Source organism: Peromyscus maniculatus, chromosome 7, assembly GCF_049852395.1.
Source record: "Peromyscus maniculatus bairdii isolate BWxNUB_F1_BW_parent chromosome 7, HU_Pman_BW_mat_3.1, whole genome shotgun sequence".
In the NCBI taxonomy this organism is placed as follows: domain Eukaryota; kingdom Metazoa; phylum Chordata; class Mammalia; order Rodentia; family Cricetidae; genus Peromyscus; species Peromyscus maniculatus.
The window spans coordinates 106,671,287-106,690,787 of NC_134858.1; the positions used below are offsets into that span (position 1 = coordinate 106,671,287).

Below are 19,501 nucleotides of genomic sequence, written 5' to 3' on the forward strand. Positions count from 1 at the left end.
CTCCCCTCCCCCAGGCGGGCGCTCAGCTGGCTGCCCCCGGCTCGGAGCCCTGCGCTTTTATTTGATGGAGCAGCATGGAGGCCGTACACCAATAAATAACGGGGATGCGGGGACTGCGCCCATCATCGCGGCTGCAGACAGGGAGGGGAAGGGCAAGAGGGCGGCCAGAACTTGAGTCTGCAGGAGAACGGAGGACCTGCAGGGTCTTGGACGTTGGGCAGCGGGTGACTGGCATCTGGGGGGCCTCGGCTCGCGTCAGAGCTCCACGCGGGCATCACTGTAGGCCCTGTCCAAGGCCCACTCGGGCTGCGAGTCGGCACCACCCTCCCGCGCCAGGCGAGCCATCTCCTGCTGGAACAAAGCTTGCCGTGCGCGGCTCGGGTCCACATTGATCCAGTTGTTGGCGATCCATTTGGTGCCGCGGGTGACCAGGCAGCCGCCGTGCAATGAGTAGTCGTCCACTTCGCCCACCCAGCCTAGGGGAAGAAGATGGCGATGGCGTGAACAAAGGAGCAAGTTGGGGGGAACCCTAGGTCGGGCCAGCCTGAGCTGTGCAAACACCTAATCCCCCGGGAAGAACTAGGCATCGCAGCCACTAAGGCATGGCCAACACACTGGTCCTCTGAAACCAGCGTCCCTGTTGCGAGCCTGTCCATAGCTCTTCCCAGCCTGGGTTGTTGAGAGAACTTTCCCCGGCCCCAGAAAGCAGAAAGGCTGATGCATGAGGAGGACGGGCTGACTGCTGCTGCTGCAGCTGGGACCTATCAAAACCACTGGCTATGGCAGAAGCCTATTTGAGGGGCAGACAGAAACAGCCTCCAGGGTGGCGGGAGGAAGACAGAGGCTCCCTCAGAGAAGCCCCGACCTGGCCATAAGCCCTCACCTTGCCCATCAGGCAGGTAGTTGTACCAAAAGACTGCAGTTCCCTGCTGGGGCTTGACACGAAGGTTCCCCTTGTCACAGTGCCTTCGAGTGTCGCGGAGATCAACATCATCCTGAATTAGACTCTGTGGGCAACAAGGGGGTGACGTTTTTTGGACTGCCTGCCATCATATGACCAGGCAGCGAGAGCTGGCTAGAGGGGACAGAGCAGTGCCCGCATCCCAGGTCTGGAAGGGTGTGTATCCATTTGCCCAGGGCCCTACCAACCCACGAAAGGAACAGCCCATCGGCCCTTACCATTTCATCATAGGTCCTATTGTCTGCCACAGGAAAGACAGTCTCGCCCCCACCGGTGACATTGTTCAAATAAAACAGCACTGTCATGTAGCTGTAAGGCAGAGGGGCGCTGCTGAGCGGGTCCCCCACCGTGCATATTCCCACTTGTGGGCGGGATAAATTGTCCAGATTGCCAGGGGCTACAGGGGCAGGCTAGGATGGCCAAGACATCTCTGGCCCTTTACCTCACAGACCCATTCTTCTTGTGTGGCCAAGATCATAGGTGTACTTAGGTACGTTGTGTGACCTTGACCAAAGACCTGGCTGGGAAAGGTAAGCTTGTAGAAGCAGGGACAGCGTGCAGTCTCCTTGCAACCAGAAGGACTGAGCCAGAATGGCCACATGGAACCCTAACTTTGTGCAGGCAGAGGGGTAACCTGGAGACGTGAGGCTGCGATCCCCAGCGGTGCAGTCAAGAGCAATGTTTATGGGGACAAGTTTCAGTGTCTGTTCTCATTTGAGTAGACACAATGGCCAGTGGTCCCCACTTTCCTGCTACTCCATAAACAGTGAAGTAAGGGCATGGCTGACCAGGATGGCCCAGTATATTCTTGGCCCCATACCAAGCTATTCCTGTGTCCTCAAGGTACCAGCCTGGGAATTGGAACCAACCCCCAGCGGGGAGGTACTTGCCGACAGGAGGTCTCGAAGGGTACAGACTCATTGGCTACCAGCTTGGTATGGGAGCAGATGGTCTCTGGGTAGACAGGTCCGCTGTCCACGTGAGCATGGTAGTGGCCTCCCTCACCGTATCGTACAACCTGCAGTGGTTCACTGAGCTCCACAATCTCCGGTGAGAGCCGAGTGAGGCGCAGCACCCTGGTAGACAGCAGGCATTCAGTAAGATGGTCAGCTTAAGGAGCTGACCGAGGCGCATCCTGGGTTAGCCGCAAACTACCCCTGTTCACCTCCCCTGGAAGTCCCATAAGCCAGTCTAGACCGGACTTCTAAGAACAGGAAGGCTGAGCTTGGAATGTACTTTAATTGCCTAATATGTACAGGGCCTTGGGTTCAATCTCAGCACCAAACAAACTGGATGTGGTGTGTGCCTGTAACCCCAGTATTCGAGAGGTATAAGCAGGAAGATCAGAAGTTCAAGGTTATCCTTGACTAGATAGATGGTTTGAGGTGAGTCTGGGATACATAAGAGACTAGAGAGAGAGAGAGAGAGAGAGAGAGAGAGAGAGAGAGAGAGAACAAAGGGTCTGTGGTGGTGGCAATGAGCTCTTAACATCCCAGGCTGCCAGACATAGAGATATTCAATTAATAGGGAAAATAAGATGGCTGTTAAGTCAGACTCTCAACTCTTCTCTCTAGAATAAGGTTGTTCATTCAAAACCTCTGTTTTTATGTTTTTGTTTTCTTTGTTATTTTTAGATGGGGTCTGATGCAGCCCAGTGTTGGCCTGGAACTCTGTAGCCTAGAACAATCTTAAACTCCTGATGCTTCTGCCTCCCCCTCCCAAATTCTGGAATTGTAGATATTCACAGCAATGTCTGGTTTTATGCAGTTCTGGGACCAAACTTTACTTTTTGTGTTCTTGGCAAGCGCTTGGCCGACCATCTTAGCCTCATCTTTCTGGGCTTTTGGAGACAGTTTCACTTTGAAGGCCAGGCCTTGGCTTCAGACTGCAGCACCACATGTGTGAGGCACCAACCCGGCTTATGAAGCCTGACTGTTCAAGGAGGGGGCTTCTCTGAGCAGAAGTAACTCATCTTCCTATTCACAGAAAGTAATTTTTTTATTTATTTTATTATTATTATTATTATTATTATTATTATTATTATTATCATTTTTGGTTTTTCGAGACAGGGTTTCTCTGTGTGGTTTTGGTGTCTGTCCTGGATCTCCCTCTGTAGACCAGGCTGGCCTGAACTCACAGAGATCTGCCTGGCTCTGCCTCCCAAGTGCTGGGATTAAAGGCGTGTGCCACCACCGCCTGGCGAAAATGAATATTTGATGTATTTCTAATGCCAGTTGTTTGCCCACAAAGGAGGGCTTCTACCTTTGTTAGACTGCTGTTTTTCAGTGGTCAGACTCCTGCTCTAACAGTTGGAATTTAATCCTAATTTACTTCATCAGTCCCATTCCTTTGGACTTGTGGAGACCCTGCCCCAGGAGGACTGACCCCGGTGCTCACCTCTGGCGGACGGCACGCATGACAGGGTGAGCACCCTCACCCTGGTGGAGCCATGTGTGGTGACTGTTCCTCACCAGCTCGCTGGATTCTGCCTTCTGGCTCCTCATGTACTTGTGGAAGTCCCGAAGGTCCATGCTGGAAAACTCCTGCAGACTGAGCACCCCTGCGCAGGGTTAGCTCGTTAGTGCCCGCCCGGCCCTGTGGAGCAGGCACAGCGGCAGGCGGCACCTCCCTACCTACCCCAAAGGTAGCAGCAGCCCCTGGCCTCAGGCACTGGGGGGCCATGTGCACTTGTCCCCACCTGGACTCGGGTCAGATGAACCTGGTTTCTGTCACATCGGGCCCTGAGGGAAGACCCAGAGAAGTTTGTTTTCTGTTTAAGCCTTGATTTGGTCCCGAAAAGGAAGAAGCCCAACCCCTTCTAGAGAACGGAGTAGGGCCTCCATAATACACTTGAGCCATATGGCCAGGCTGGCCCCAGGCTCTGCAGCCTGCCCAGCAGAGTGTGAGGATGCTCCAACCTATAGAGGGTGAGGAGAGAGACTAGCCTGGGCTGAGTATCTTCCAGGGCCTTCCACACTGTAGTGTGAAAGCAGGGCTAGTCCCCAGAGGGTCCCTCAAGTCCCACCCTGGGTGGAACCCTGTGGGCCAGTCCTTCCTGCTGCAATACCAGTCACCCTAGCAAAGAAATCCTGACCCACCCCCCAGATGAGAACAGACTCCTCTGTTCCTGCCCAGCCCACTAAGCAGGGGTACCTCATCCAGGGCTCTGGAAGAGCTGGTGCCTTTGCTGTTATTCTGACAACCCAAGGGTTGTCCATCCTTTGTCCCAGATTCCACTAAAGGTGAAGGTGGAGAGCCTGACATCATATTTAAGAGTATAGCAGCCCTCCAGCCACACGATCCGGCTAAAGTCTTCACTCAGGGTTTGCTAGAAGCTGCTGATATAGCCAAAAGGATCTCCAGGAGACTGTCATGTAGACTGCCGCCAAGGGGAGTGAGGGGGTCTGGCTGTCCACCTGCTTCCCAGGGGTTACAGCAAAGCGGGACCTCCCCTCCCTCCCTCTGTCCACTTTAAAAGCAGGGTGTGGAAGCTGCCTGCAGGCAAGAGAAGGGCCTAAGCCTTCCAGGGCTGCTCCTGGGAGGAGGACACAGCTCACAAGCACAGAACCGTGGAGGGTGTGAGCTCACCATCACCATCAGGGTCTGCCTTGATCGCAGAGTACATCTCCTGAATGTTCTCTGGAGTCATCCAGCGTCCATATCCTAGGCGAGTCTGGGCTAGGACCTAAAGCACAGGAAGGCCCTTCAGTTTCCCCGACTAGTCACACATCACCAAAACAGACGAGGCTCTACGAGTCTTGTTATAGAGCTAACGGCTTCAATGATGGGTGTGGGTGAGGACACAGGATAACGCAAGGTCTCTGTGCAGAGGTGAGGGTGAGTGGAAGGCCTACCACATCTCTGGAGGAAGCCAGAGAGGAGGCACACATGCCGGAGGGCTAATTCCCGGGCCTGCTGTTGAGTGGTTGGGGGCAGAATGACAGCAGACCTATGCCACCCTGGGGTACCCCAGGCGAGGGCAGGGGGAGGCAAAGGCCCGGTTATGAAGACAGGACAGGAAGCAGGACATCGGCTGGGACCTGACTACCACGACCCTCAGGCAAAGCAGGTTCAGTGTGAGAAGTGGCCCACACCCTGCCAAGTTCTTCTCTCAGAAGTCCCTGTGTGAAGGGCATGGGCGAGAGAGATGCAAGCTGGTGGGCACCTCAGAACTATCCCACCATCATCTTCAGACACAGTAGCGAGAAACCCAGCCCACAGAAGAGACACAGCTTAAAAAAAAACTAGTGATAAATGCCTCCCCACAAAGGGATGTTCTTGCCATCCTGGGTCTCTAGGGCAGTAAGGGACTCTCAGAGGAGAAAGGAGGATAGACCCTGGGACCTGGGCATGCCCTAGCAAGCCTGGGGTAATATTTGACTGCAGAGGCCAGCATTAACCTACACAGCAGCATGGTATTCTCTCCTGTACACATCAGACCCGGGTTCCTAACCTCTCGGAGCTGCAGGCGACCATCATGGTTCTGATCCAACAGCTGGAAGAGGTCCATCTGGCTGAGCTGCATGGTGCTCATTGCCTCCTCGTACTCTTCAGTGGGCAGGATCTGGCTTCGCTGTAAGCCCTTCATCTGTGCCAGGTGGATGATGAGCCGACACTCCTCATCACTCAGGAAACCCGGGATTTCTGCCAGAAGAGGGGGTACATGATGCCCATGACTGAGTTGAAGTACTAGGCACCAAGTACTCCCCCCCCCCCCAAGATTCTTGGGTATTTTCTGTCCTTTGGTAGCCATCAGAGCTGGAGGACCTTACATATCCATTTACATCCCCTGGACTTTTGCTGGTTTTGTTTTTTTTTTTTTAGAACAGGTTAGGTTCTTAATGTGTAGCCCTGGCAGGCCTGAAACTCTCTCTGTAGACCAGGCTGGCCTCGAACTCAGAGATCTGCCTGCCTCTGCCTCCCGAGTGCTGGGATTAAGGGTATGTGCACCTGGCAAGATTATATCTTAAGGTTGAGTTGCCCTGCAAGGTTTTTACTAGAGTTTGGGATGAGGGGGGTCTCTTGTCCTGTCTCACTGGTAACAACACACATTTTTCAAGGTTGGGGGGAGCTCATGAGAGTGAGCTGAGGCTAAGAGAGACAACTGATCTATCTCAGCATGAAACCAAAAGCCACAGGGTGAACTGAATGGCAGAGGGTTGACCTCTTTTTGTTTTTTTTTTTAAACATAAATTTACTGCAGGCTAGGGCGGTCTCAAATGGTAGCATGTCTACTGATCTCTCAAGTCCTTTGGTCTTCTGGTGGCTGACATGACCACAAAAGAATGGCAGTGTATGTAGGTCAAGACCCTGCCAGCCACTGTTTCCATGCAGCAACCACAGTGCCAGACGCCCACATCCATTTCTTTATCTTGGTTGTGCCACAGAAGGAGCAGGTATTCTTGGGTGCCGGCTGACTTCAATGTTGTCAGTATTGTCTGGAGTGGCGTCATAGCAGAGCCCATGTTTACCAAAGTTCCGTTGTTCTCAGCATACTTAGCCACGACCCTGTCGTCTGCACTTGAGCCCAGGCGGCTTGTTTGTTGTGGTTGCTAGTGTTTCAGACAGGGTCTGGGTCCAGGATGACCTCGAACTTGCTATGTAGCCAAGGATGTCCTTGAACTCCTGATCCCTCTGCCTTGACCTCCTAAGTGCTAGAATTACAGGTGTGTATCACCATACTTAACCTGGCTTCTTCCTGGGTATATGTGAACAAGGGGAAGTTGGTTTTTTGAGACATGGTCACACTACATAGCCCTAGCTGGCTTGGTATGTAGACCAGGCTGGCCTCAAACTCACAGAGATCCGCCTGCCTCTGTCTCCCAAGTGCTGGGACTAAAGGCGTGTGCCACCCACCACACCTAGCTGTATTTATATTTTAAACGTCAGAGAGATAGCGGGTGGTTCTTATTTTCAGTTTTTCTTTCAGCATTGCTAAAATCCAGTATTCTAGGGCAGTGGTTCTCAACCTTCCTAACGCTGTGGCCCTTTAATACAGTTCCTCATGTCGTGGTGACCCCCCAACCTAAAGTTATTTTCCTTTCTTCTTTATAACTGTAACTTGGCTACTGTTAGGAATAGTAATACAAATATCTGATGTTTCTAGTGGTTGATAAGGGCCATGACCTGCAGGTTGAGAACCACTGCTTTAGGCAGATCCAAGGGCCTCCCCCTTGTTCTCCTGCATAAGTGGTTGCCGTCTGTATGCCAGAGGCTGAGTTACCCAGGACTGGGAAGTGAGTGGGACTCACTTCGCATGCTCCAGTCCGCTATGCCTCCAGGAAAGACTGTTGGCCGAGACTTCGCTCTGTGGTTACATGTCCACAGCTGGCAGGTGGTCTGAAAGAGCTAGACCCTGAGCCTCAAATGTGGACAGCCCACATCTCACGGCACAGGTGCTTCCAGGGCAGAAGCAGTCCTGCGGCCGCCATGACTTTTTTTTTAAAGGAAAGAATTCCTTGAGAGACAGGAAGCCAGCAGAGAAAAGAGCTGTACCGCCTCCTGCAGAGCAGCTAGCCATTTCTCCCAATCATAGCATGACAAAGCAGTCATAGCCACGAAGGAAACTGGCCCTACAGCAAGGATGGGAGCCATTTTTACCAATGACCACAGCTGATCACACTCCGCCCACGGTGCTCTAAGCATTCCTTACGGCTCTTGAATCTCTTCACTCATATCAGAAGCCAGGCCCTGTTACCTCTCCAATACTTGAAGAACAAAGCACTTTGCCGAGGGCCCCCCAGATATTATACCCAGAACCAGATTGGCAATCAGAGTCAGCTTTCAAGGGTAGGTGTTGGGACCCCAGATGTTGTAACATTGAAGACAGAAAAGGACAAAGCCCCCCCTCTAACCTGCAGGACCCCAGAAGGGACGTGAGCAGACACCGGGAGACAGTACTGCTGAGCAGTGGGATAGGCCAACTGTTTATCAGTTATCACCTGTTGGTTGCTAAAGACAGAGAACTTAAATAAAAAGGAAAATGGGGCCTGAAGTAGAAAACACAGGCCCAGATGTCTTAGGTACAAGGAATATGCAAGCCAAGCCCTGTGAAGCTAATTCTAGCCCACCCCACCCCCCTTGTTAATGAAGTATGGATTGGATCCCCAGCACCACATAAAACAGGGTGCAGAGGTACACACCTATACTCCTTGGGGGGAGGAGGAGGGGGATCTGAAGTTCAAGGTCACCTTCTGCCACACAGCAAGTTCAAGGCCAGCCTGAGCTACATGAGACCCTATCTCAGACAAAACAAAACAGAACAAGCAAACAGCTAACTAAGTCAGTATCTTGGGTCCTAATTAGGTAGGTGCAGGCATCTGAGAGCTTTGCAAATTCCCTCAGAACTTTCTGGGTGGGCACAGCCCTTAAAAGCCCTTAACCTCAGCCAGGCAGTGGTGGCACACGCCTTTAACCTCATCACCCGGGAGGTAGAGGCAAGGAATCTGTGAGTTTGAGGCCAGCCTGGTCTACAAAGCGAGTTCCAGGACAGCCAGAGCTACACAGAGAAACCCTGTTTCAAAAAATCAAAACAACAACAGAAAGCTCTTAACCTCAGCTCATTAGGACCAGGACAAAGGGGACCGATGAGAGAGGGGCGCCGGTGTCTGCTGACACCGGTGGTGACCTGGCACCTGGGGCCCAGCACAGTGCCTGACCGTTCCCCAAGCCATGGACTGCTCCACGCACACAGAGATGCATCTGACCTGCCTGCTGGCCCCGTGACACACCCCAGTTGCCCCGGCTAGCCTGAGGGATGTCACCCGAGGCCCTGTGAGTCTCCCTCTGCTCTCTCTTTGCCCCCTTGTGTCTTGACAAGAAGTGCAGAGTGTGCCAGGTGCAGAGAGTGGGTAAATGTGGTGCCCTCGGTCAGGGCCGCTCTGGAAGGCTGGCTCTTCATTAATCCTTTGACCACCGATCAGTGTTAGGTGCTGATGCTGATGTGGGGAAGGGAGGAAATGAAGGCTGGTTTTTGTTAGTGTTCCTAGCAGAGGGAAGGGAGAGATGGCATAGGTCAGAGGTCACTGATGCTGAACCTGTGGGATTTGTGGGGTTTTTTATTTATTTGCATTAGTGTTTTGCCTGTGTGTATGTATGTGTGAGGGTGTCAGATCCCCTGGAACTGGAGTTACAGACAGATGTGAGCCGTCATGTGGGTGATGGGAATTGAACCCAGGTCCTCTAGAAGAGCAGCCAGGGCTCTTAACCGCCAAGCCACCTCTCCAGCCTCAGGCTTGTGTTCTTGGTCGGTAACCACAAACCATCAAAGTATCTTGAATGTCAAGATAGAACAAGAGGCAGGCCATGGTCAAAATGGAGACCCAGGACTCCTTTCCAGTGGAAACTTGGAAGCTCTGCCTGCCCAAGGGACGCCGGCAAGAGATGAAGCCAGAAGGTCACAAAGCTGATTGTTCTACCCCAGCCTAACTTTGCCTCTGAACAGCATTTCCTCAGCTCCCTCCGGGCAGAGAAAGCCCCTCCCGGAGCCGGAGCCTCTGGATTGTCAGTAGCAGCGAGAATGGATTCTTTCAGAACTCAAAGGCAAGGACACCGTATGCTGTGCCAGCTCCTGCCCCGGCCAGAGGCTGCAGCTTCCAAAAGGCTTTCAGGAAGGGTGGGGAGAAGGGGCAGAAGTGCTGCGTGCTCCCTTTGGGTTGGAGGTGAAGAGCCAGGGTGCAGGGCCCTCCTCCCTCGGCCCTCTCTGGACGGGGGCTGACTGAGAAGCTGGCGGGGGAGGTGCACTGGAAGGTTGGAAAGAAGCCGGGGCGAGGGGGAGGAGGCAGGAGATGAGGGGGGCAGGGCTGAGGTAGGAGATGTGGCCCAAGCAGAGTGCTAGGCTGCCGAGCAGTTGCTAGGTGACCAGAGTGTTGTTGCCCAGCAACCACAGAGCACTGCTTGCTACAAGGCAGTGCTGGGAGCACGAGAGGCCCCACTTGATTACCCGGCTTCTTTCTCCCACACCACAGGGCCATTACCACGCTGCAGCCGTGACAGGTCTGAGCTGTACGCCCTCATAGCCTGCGGTGGCTTTTCTCCACCAATTATCTCGCATAGAGACTTCACCGTGGGCTACAACCTGTGTCGCAGAAGTGGTCAAGGGCTCCCGCCCAGAGGACCCTGTGTGCGTTCTCGCACCCGTCTCCACTAGACTCAATGCCGTGGTCAAGCTACACCTTTCAAACCAGTCCTGAGGGGATCAGGAAAACTAGACTCGGGTTGGGGAGGAGACCCCTCCAGCAGGCCGCTGGCGCAAAAAAAAAAAAAAAAAGGGGCACAAAGGTGGGAGTCCGGCAGCGGGACCTGCGTCCTCACACGTGCCCTCCCCCCCCCCCCCCCCGGTCCTCCCCCTCCTCCCGTCCCGCAGCATGGCAGCTGCAAGGTCTGGGACTGCGGGCTCATCCAAGGGGTCCTGGACATGGTGTGTATCAGTGACTTTGGAGAGTTCTGAGTGTGTGGTACACTTTACACGTGTGTGTGTGTGTGTGTGTGTGTGTGTGTGTGTGTGTGTGTGTTTGCATAAGGGTGATGTGTATGAATATGGAGGTCAGGGACAGAGGACAGAGTCAGGCTTTGTCCTTGCCTTCTGTCTTGTCCGAGACAGGCCTCTTTTTCAGTTGTTCACGATTGCATACACAATAGGCTAGGGGTCCTGCAGGCTTCCAGAATTCTCCTGTTTCCACCCCTCACCTTGAATAGGAATACTGGAATTACAGATGTGTCCTACTGTGCCCAGCTTTTCTGTGGGTTCTGTGATTTTTGTGAGTCACCTCTCCAGTCCCCCCTTTACACCTAATGCACATGTATGTGAGCCATGACACATGTAAGAGGGATACCCAGAGTCTATGCTAATTAGGATAAAAATAAATGAATTTCTTTACAATCATGCTAGAACATCAACAGAAGCAAACAATAAGTCATCCTGGGCTGCGTAGGGAGTTCCTGGGCTTCATGAGATCCTCAGGAAACAAAAATTCTGTTAGGAGAATGGCGTCCCTAGAAGCCTGATTCCAAGGGCAGAGCGTCAGACAGGAAGATCTTAATTAGCGAAGTGAAGGGGTCAGGAGGAGGGGGGGGACACTAGAGACCGACCCAGCTTGTCGCTTAGTTCCATGATCTGTGCCACAGTAAAGGGCAGACTGGTACAACGGATACGCTCTGGCAGAGGACACTGTGATTTGAACTCATGACTAGAATTGTTGAATGTGGGTACTTGGCCCTCACCAGAGTTGTTGCTAACAATGTGACACTGCTTCACCTAGATACCACGTGAGCGTGCAAGCTCCTTTCAGGACCTTATACAGAAAGTGTTAGCCGGAAGGTGCAGGGGGCCACCTGTTGGTAACTACAGTTTCTGCTGAAGCCATCAATCTCTGCAGCTGGCTCTCCATGGGTAGCAACATCACCAGGGCCGAGAATAGGGGCTAGAAATTCTGCAAAGTAGGGGGCAAGCACTCAAGAGGTGAGACAGGAAATTGTCAATTTTGAAAAAAATAGGGGCTAGAAATCTGCAAAGTAGGGGGCAAGCACTCAAGAGGTGAGACAGGAAATTGTCGATTTTGAAAAGAATGTTATTATTTTATGTGCATGACTGGTTTCTACAGAGGCTAAAGAAGGTGTCAGATCCCTGGCACTGGACTAGGGAGGCTGTGAGCTGCATCGAACCCAGGTCCTCTGGAAGAGCAGCAAGTGGTCTCAACCATCTATACCATCTCGCCAGCTCCAAAGATTATGAATCGGAGGGTAGAGTGGGTTACAGAGTGAGATGCTGTCTCCAAGCAAGATAACTGGAGCTGGGGAGATGGCTCAGTTGGTGAAACCCTTGCCATGTAAGCTTGAGGAACTGAGTTACATTTGTTTGGTTATTTATTTGCTTGCTTGGAGACAGTAAGACCCTGTCTGGAACAGCTCAGGCTGGCCTGGAACTCACAGAGATCCACCTGCCTCTGCCTCCAAAGGGCTGGAGTTCAAGTCGTGCAAACCATGCACAGCACAGAGGACCTGAGTTCAGATCTCCAGCACCCAAGTTAAAGGGTAGGCAAGGACGACCCTGGGTGCCCACTGGCCAGCCAGTGTGATTCCGTGAGCGAGTTACAGGCTTGGCGAGATGGCTTAGTGGGTAAAGTGGGAGCACTTGCCACAAATGCCCAGGGGTCTAAGTTCAGTCCCTGGAACCCGGGACTGCGGAAGGAGAGAACTGACTCTTGAAAGTTGCCTTCCGACCTCCACATGCGTGTTCTGGCATGTGTGCCCGCATTCACATTCATGCACACATACAATAATAGCAAATAAAAACTGACATGTAGGGCTGGAGAGATGGCTCAGCGGTTAAGAGCGCTGACTGTTCTTCCAGAGGTCCTGAGTTCAATTCCCAGCAACCACATGGTGGCTCACAGCCATCTGTAATGAGATCTGGTGCCCTCTTCTGGCCAGCAATCATACATGCTGTATACATAATAAATAATCTTTAAAAAAAAACTGACCTCTGTATACACATGTGCATGTGCACATACACACACATATACATGCCAGATGTGGTAGGTCATACCTGAAAGCCCAGCCTTTGGAAGGGAAAAGCAAGAGAACTATCATGAGTTCATAGTGAGTTCTGGAGCAGCCTGAGCTACAGTGTGAGAGTCTATGTTAAAAAAAAATTCTACCCTCCTCCTCCCAAAAAGTCAAACATGCTGTACACATCTGTGACTCCCCAGCACTTGAGATGCAGACAGGAGGGTCACCAGTCACAGGCCAGCTAGGGCTACACAGTAAGACCCTGTCTCAAAAAGCAGAGAGGGAGGGGCAGGTAGACAGAGCAGAGTCATTGTAGGAAAGCAAGATCCCCTAGGAGGTGACAATGACTCAGAGCAGTTCATTCTCAGCAGGACATGGTGGCACACACCTTCAACCCCAGAACTCTGGAGGTAGAGGCAGGTGGATCTCTGTGAGTTCAAAGCCAGCCTGACCTACAGAGCAATCTCCAGGACAGCCAGGACTCCCCTGTCTCAAAGCAACATCAAAGGTCTGGTTGACTTCTCAACTCCCAGGGCAGCTGACCTCCAGTGTTCCAGATGTTTTGGGAACACTGACTCCAGTAATAGAGAAATCTGTCAAATGCTTAGATTGGGCCTCTTGTCATCTCGGTCTCACTTGCCAAGTGTCTCTAGAAACAAAGACAGGAAAAGGAGGTGCTCCCTAAAGAGAGAGACAGGACATGAACATACAGGCCTATTACTCCTGAACTTGGGAGGAAGAGGCAGGAGGGATCCTGAGTTTGGGGTCAATCTGGGTTACATAGCAAGTTCTAAGCTCATGCCTGGGCTACAAATCAGGAGTAGATACAAACAAGTGAAATCAAAGCAGGATGAAAAGAGAGACTGGAGGTTGTGTGGACTCTTCTCTACTGAGTTTTCCTCCCAAGGAGATGGAGGCACCTCCTCCCAGTTCACATCTGTTGGGCATCTGGTACTTCACAGGTACTAAGAGCAGCAGCAGTAGAGAGGGAGAGCTCACAGCAGGCCCGTTCTCCTCAGCTCTGCCCACCTAAAGGATGACAGTGGTCAGGGGAGTGCAGAAGGCAGGCACACACTGCCCCTTCCTGGGTGAGGTATTCTTTGGATCACCCAACACCAGAGCATGCTGGACCTGCTTTGGACCACTCCCCTGTGACTTCCCTTTTTCAAAACCAGATTTCTTTTTCTTTTGAAACAGGGTCTTTTTTTTTTTTTTTTTTTTTTTGAGACAGGGTTTCTCTGTGTAGTCTAAGCTGGCATTGAACTCAGAGATCCACCTGCTTCTGCCTCCCAGTGTGGGGTTAAAGGCGTGCGCCACCATGGCCTGGCACTGAAACAGGGTCTTACGTAGCCCATTGAGATGCTTTGAATTACAATGACTCCCATAGGTTCATGATTGAATACTCGGTCCCCAATTCATAGAACTGTTTGGAAAGGAATAGGAACTATGGCCTCGTTGGAGGTGCGTCACTGGGGGTGGGCTTTGAGGCTTCCAAAGCCCAGGCCAATTCCCAGTTAGCTCTCTGCCTTAAGCTTGTGGGTCCACTGAAATCTCCAGTTACTGCTCTATCGCCATGCCTGCCTGCCTGCTACCACAGTCCCCACCGCGATGGTCATGGACTCACCATCTGAAACTCTAAGTCCCAATAAGTTCTTCTTGCTATATGTTGCCTTGGTCATGGTGTCTCTTCACAGTAAAAGAAAAGTAACGAAGACACCAGGGCTGGCTTTGAACTACTGATCTTGCATCCACCTCCCAAGAGCTAGGATTAGCACTCCCAGCTGTAAGTGGACTTCTTGCACAATCCCTGAACTCTTTCTCCTTACCCCTCTCCACTCATCAGGGCTTTCGCAGTAAAACATGAGCTATCTGCCACCAACCAACCAGCAAGCGACTAAGTGTCTGGGGGAAATAAGGACCCAAACAGGAAGTTTGTGTTGCACCTGCCTGAGCCTCCTTCTCCCAACCCTTATGTAGCTCAGGCTGGCCTCAAGCTTGCTAAGGATGGCCTTGACTTCCTGACCCTCTTTCCTCTGCCTCCGGAGTGCTGGGACAGCAGGCCTGCATCACCACCCCTGGTTGTGTTTGGTGTTGGAATTGAACCCAGGGCTTCCTGTAAGACAGACAGGCAAGTGTGCTACCAACTGGGCCACATCCCTACCTCCACCCCCATGCTTTCTTAGAGCTTGATTCCTTAAATAGATAAATAAATAAATAAAATTTTTATGTTTTTCGAGACAGGGTTTCTCTTGTAGTCCTGGCTGTTCTGGAACTCTCTGTAGAACAGGCTCGCCTCAAATGCAAAGGTCCAGCTGCCTGTCTCCCTAGTGCTGGGGTTAAAGGAACCCACCCAGCTTCCAGTGTCTCCTTTTTTGTCCTGGTATTGTTTGCTTGTTGATATCTACTCCTGGTATGTAGCCAAGGCATGGACTCAGGATCCTCCTGCCTCTTCCAAGTTCAGGAGTTACATAGGATAGCACGTTGCCAAGTTTTTTAACTGTATCCTTTGAAAGTTTCTGCAGAAACTGGGACCCTTTGATGGCCTCACCCGAGCAGTTTACCGCCCTCACATTTCTTCTGTTGCTTGTAGTTTGCTCTTGGGGACTTCAAATCTGGGTCTGTAATTATTCTTCTTTATAGGACAAGCTGCAAATTAAGAGGACTCTAGCCTATGGTTCACTTACGCTAACATAAACTTGAATTAGATACACGCAGGCTGGGTGGCTGACAGGAGACCCAACACAAAGGGTCTGTTCACAGGCCTGAGCTCCCTTCCATGAGAGCTGACAGGCTGGCTCTTATCTGTCCTGCATGTCCCTGCTCAACCATTTCTCCGGGGAGGCCCACTTGTTTCTCTGCTAAGAGTTTCAGCCCTGGGTAAAATTCTGCCTCTGCTACAGTTACCACCTCACATCCGGTTTGTTTATCCCCCCCCCCTCCACATTCAAATGTCAGTTTCAGAAAAAGCTGTTTCTTTTCTTTTCTTTTTTCTTTTTTTTTTTTTGGTTTTTTGAGATAGGGTTTCTCTATAGCTTTGGAGTCTGTCCTGGACTAGCTCTGTAGCCCAGGCTGGCCTCAAACTCACAGAGTTCCACCTGCCTCTGCCTCCTGAGTGCTGAGACTAAAGGCGTGCACTACCACCGCCCCGAAAAAGCTGTTCCTAATACCTGCATTGGGACCTTACACAGGTTTCAATGTTACCCAACAGTAGTACTGATAATAACAGTTCACAGCCGTGTACAGCCCTTCTCACAGGGCACACACGTGACATTGTTATTTATAGCTCCTATCCATAACATCAGGCAGAGCCTCTCAGCCCTATGACCCTGGCATGCACTCGGCTTTGCCCAGGCCTCTTCTTTGAAGATAAGATTACATTTGTGTGTGTGTGTGTGTGTGTGTGTGTGTGTGCGCGTGCGTGCGTGAGGGGGGGTCAGAGGACGGTTTGTGGGAGTGGGCTCCTCCTTCTCCTCCTGTGGGTCCCAGGGTTGGATTTGGATGGCCAGGTTTGGTGGCCAGCATCTTTATCTGCAGAACCACCATCTCCCCAGCCCAGAGACATTTTGTGATTGTTTTTGTATTTTTGAGACAGGGTTTCTCTGTAGCTCTGGCTGTCCTGGAACTCACTCTGGAGACCAGGCTGGCCTCGAACTCAGAGATTACCTGCCTCTCCCTCCTGGGTGCTGGCATTAAAGGTGTGTGCCACCACCGCCCAGCTAGGGCTGCACAAATGTAGCCTTGGTGAGGTCCATGAGCATGGTGCCCTCGTCTTGTTTATAGTGGTCGTCTTTGGAGGACTTTGGGGTCTTCCCAGCACCATAGTTTTGTATTAGAATTAAATGAAATAACATTCAAAGTCTATCATTTAATAAGAGCTCAGAAAGCAGGAGCTGTGTGTGATATAGCTAAATAGGGTCACCCTGAAGGGCTCTGCTCATGAAGGGTGAAAGACAAGAATCCTAAGACTCTCAAATACTAGAAGCAAGAAGTTGGGCTTCTGACTTGGGGGGAAAGGGGATGGATTGAGGGTATCAGTCTACTCGAATTTAGACAGCCTGATTCTCAACAGACCACAGGATCAGCTTTAGGAATGACTGCCCCCTCCCCAGAGGCCCCCAGGTCAGCTGGCACCTGGTTATCAGTCTCCCACCCTGCCCCGATTCTGGAATGTGACAGATTAGTAGCACTGACCATCCAAAGATAATGTCAATAAACTGTTTGGACACTTGTCCCAGGGTCATGCTGCCCAGCCCTGAGGGAAGAATCTACTGAGGGGAGCATGGTGCTGGGAGGGGAGTGTGGAAGGGGCACCTCTGTCCCTTTACGGAGAAGGGTTTAGTAATCCTCTGGATGCGAAAGCGCTTGTACAAAGCAGCCATGTTCAAAATGATCAAAATAGAAAACACGTGGTCAAAAGAAGCCTCCAGGTGGACACTGCAGCCCCTGGCCCTTTCCAGAAGTGTCCTGAGGACTTACCAAAGAGCAATGGCTTGAGGCTGAGGGTTCGGATGAAGTGATCCCTGCCTGCGACCAGCTGGACTTTCCGCTCATACCCCACCTAAAGGAGAAGTACACAGAGGGCAGCTGCTGTGCCAGGCCGCACTGCTCAAGAAAAGTACTGTGTCAGGGCGCGACAGTGGGAAAGTAAGGAGGCGTGCGCGTGACCCGCACACAGAGATGCCTGGAGCAGCGTGGGGGTCCAGAGCTGAGCCGCGGTCGGTCCGGCTTGGCTAGGCAGCATCTGGAGCGCGGGGCAGCGCGGGGAGATGTTCTTACCTTGATGCCCTCCAGCCGAGCCAGGGGACCCAAGGCTGGCACTGACGGGGGGCTCTGCTCGTGGCGCTGGGCTCTGGAGTCTGTGCTCTCATCCCCGTTGCTATAGTGCACGAAGAGCAGCAGTGCCAGGACGTTGCCCAGGTACAGGTGCACGAACACCATCAGCACCAAGAAGTAGGCGCGGGAACAGATGCCCCGTGGCTTGCAAAGTGGCCGCACCGGTGCCTCTTCGCCATCGCCTGCTCGGGTCGCTGGCACGGAAGGGCGATGCTCCGGCGGCAGCGGCCACTGCGGATTTGAGGCCTCCTCGGCCGTCTCAGCCTCAGGCCACTGCACGGTTGCCGCCGCCACCGCCGCCGCCATGGCGCCCAGGTCGCGCGCGCGCCCAGGGGAGGGGCCGCGGGGGTGCTCGCGCTGCGCAGTCGCCGGGAACAGGACGGCGGCGGAGTCAGCGCGCTCCGCGGTCACTGGAAGACCCAGCTTCGGGATGCTGCGCCTGCACGCAGCGGCGCTCGTCGGTCCACTCAGAGATCCTGGGACCTCGCTGGTACCGAGGTTGTCGCTTCTCGAGCTGCTGCCTACTCCCCATCGCCAAGGCCACCCCACAAATGTGGAGGCACACCAGGGGTGCACCGTTAGGACAGATCCCATTGCTATTAGTTTTTTTGGTCCCCAGGTGAAGGCGCCCCTTTCTCACCTTCCAGAAAAGTAGAGCGGACATTTTCTCGCTCCTGGGAGAGAGGAGGCGGGAGTGACGGAAAGGGGAGGTCGCGCTTTATGAGTTAATGTGCTGCTGAGGCAATGACCGCGCACCTGATGATTAGGTTATAGAGCATGAGTTTGTTTTATTTAAAAAATTTTAGGTATATGTGAGTGGCTGCATATGTGTACGTGCACTCCATGCGTGCCTCTTCGCGGAGGACAGAAGGGGCATTGGAGCTGGGGTTACAGGCAGTGAGTCTGAGTTTGTGAGTCGCCATGTGGGTGCTGGGAACCGAACCTGTGATTTTTTTTTTGTTTTTGTTTTTGTTTTTGTTTTTGTTTTTCGAGACACGAGACAGGGTTTCTCTGTGTAGCTTTGCGCCTTTCCTGGAGCTCACTTGGTAGCCCAGGCTGGCCTCGAACTCACAGAGATCCGCCTGGCTCTGCCTCCCGAGTGCTGGGATTAAAGGCGTGCGCCACCACCGCCCGGCCCGAACCTGTGATTTAAGTGCTCTTAACCAACAGCTTCTGGGGCTTCTTTTTCTTTTCTTTTCTCTTTTTTCTTTTCTTTTCTTTTCTTTTCTTTTCTTTTCTTTTCTTTTCTTTCTTTTCTTTTCTTTTCTTTTCTTTTCTTTTCTTTTCTTTTCTTTTCTTTTCTTTTCTTTTTTCTTTTCTTTTCTTTTCTTTTCTTTTCTTTTCTTTTCTTTTCTTTTCTTTTCTTCTTTTCTTTTCTTTTCTTTTCTTTTCTTTCTTTCTTTCTTTCTTTCTTTCTTTCTTTCTTTCTTTCTTTCTTTCTTTCTTTCCTTCTTTCTTTCTTCCTCCTCCCTCTTCTTTTTCCTTTTTTTTTTTTTTCATTTTTTCCCCAAAACAAGACAGGGTCTCATATAGCTCAGGCTGGCACATCAAACTCGAAAGCAGTTGAGGATGACCTGATTCCCTTGCCTCCACCTCTCACTTGCTGGAGTTACCAGGCATGCATCACCAGATCCTTGCAGTTCCCACGACCTTCTTGTAGATATTCCTGAAGGCCCTTCTGGGGTCAGACTGGACCACCAAGGGAGCCCTGCAAGTCACGCTACAGGAAGCTGCCCAATGCGCAGCACTGCAGGGCTGTTGAAATCCAGACTGGGGCTGTCAGAGCTCCCTGGAGGAGTCCCGGAATCAGGAAGGTTGGGCTCCCCCACCCCAGTAGCCCTCAGAATGAAGCAGGTGCTGGGTTTGTGGGAACACTCTTGCCTCAAAGCTATTGGGTGGGAAAAGGGAGGAAGAAAGGGCTTTTCCCTAATCGGGACACCTGGGCCGCAGAAGAAATGGAACTCAGGCTGTAAGAGCAGAGGCCGCTGAGTGCCAAGGCATTTCTGAACTCCTGCTTTTCTAAGAGTGGGTTACCCTCGGGAGATGTACACACCCTAGGTCAGCTGACACCTCCCCGCCCCATGCACACTCACACTCCTGGGTTACCCTCGGGAGGTGTACACACCCTAGGGCAGCTGACACCTCCCCGCCCCATGCACACTCACACTGCTGGGTTACTCTCGGGAGATGTACACACTC

The 19,501-nt window shown here is 52.2% G+C and overlaps 1 protein-coding gene across 2 annotated transcripts; it reads right to left on the reverse strand.

The window, feature by feature from the left end:
- Positions 1–41: 41 nt before the first annotated feature.
- Positions 42–17,652, reverse strand: P4htm (prolyl 4-hydroxylase, transmembrane). Of its 2 annotated transcripts, XM_006978302.4 has the most exons (9): positions 17,246–17,644; positions 16,946–17,027; positions 5,415–5,605; positions 4,550–4,646; positions 3,359–3,521; positions 1,852–2,037; positions 1,180–1,270; positions 884–1,007; positions 42–476 (listed from the first exon to the last, which is right to left on the reverse strand). In XM_006978302.4, the coding sequence occupies exons 1-9, from the start codon at positions 17,606–17,608 to the stop codon at positions 256–258; spliced, it is 1,518 nt and encodes a 505-aa protein (XP_006978364.2). In that variant the 5' UTR covers positions 17,609–17,644; the 3' UTR covers positions 42–255. The 2 variants fall into 2 exon arrangements, 1 of the variants encoding a protein (XP_006978364.2); XR_006074377.2 differs by lacking the exons at positions 42–476; positions 884–1,007; positions 1,180–1,270; positions 1,852–2,037 and adding an exon at positions 3,599–3,702 and having other exon boundaries at positions 3,390–3,521; positions 17,246–17,652.
- Positions 17,653–19,501: the final 1,849 nt, after the last annotated feature.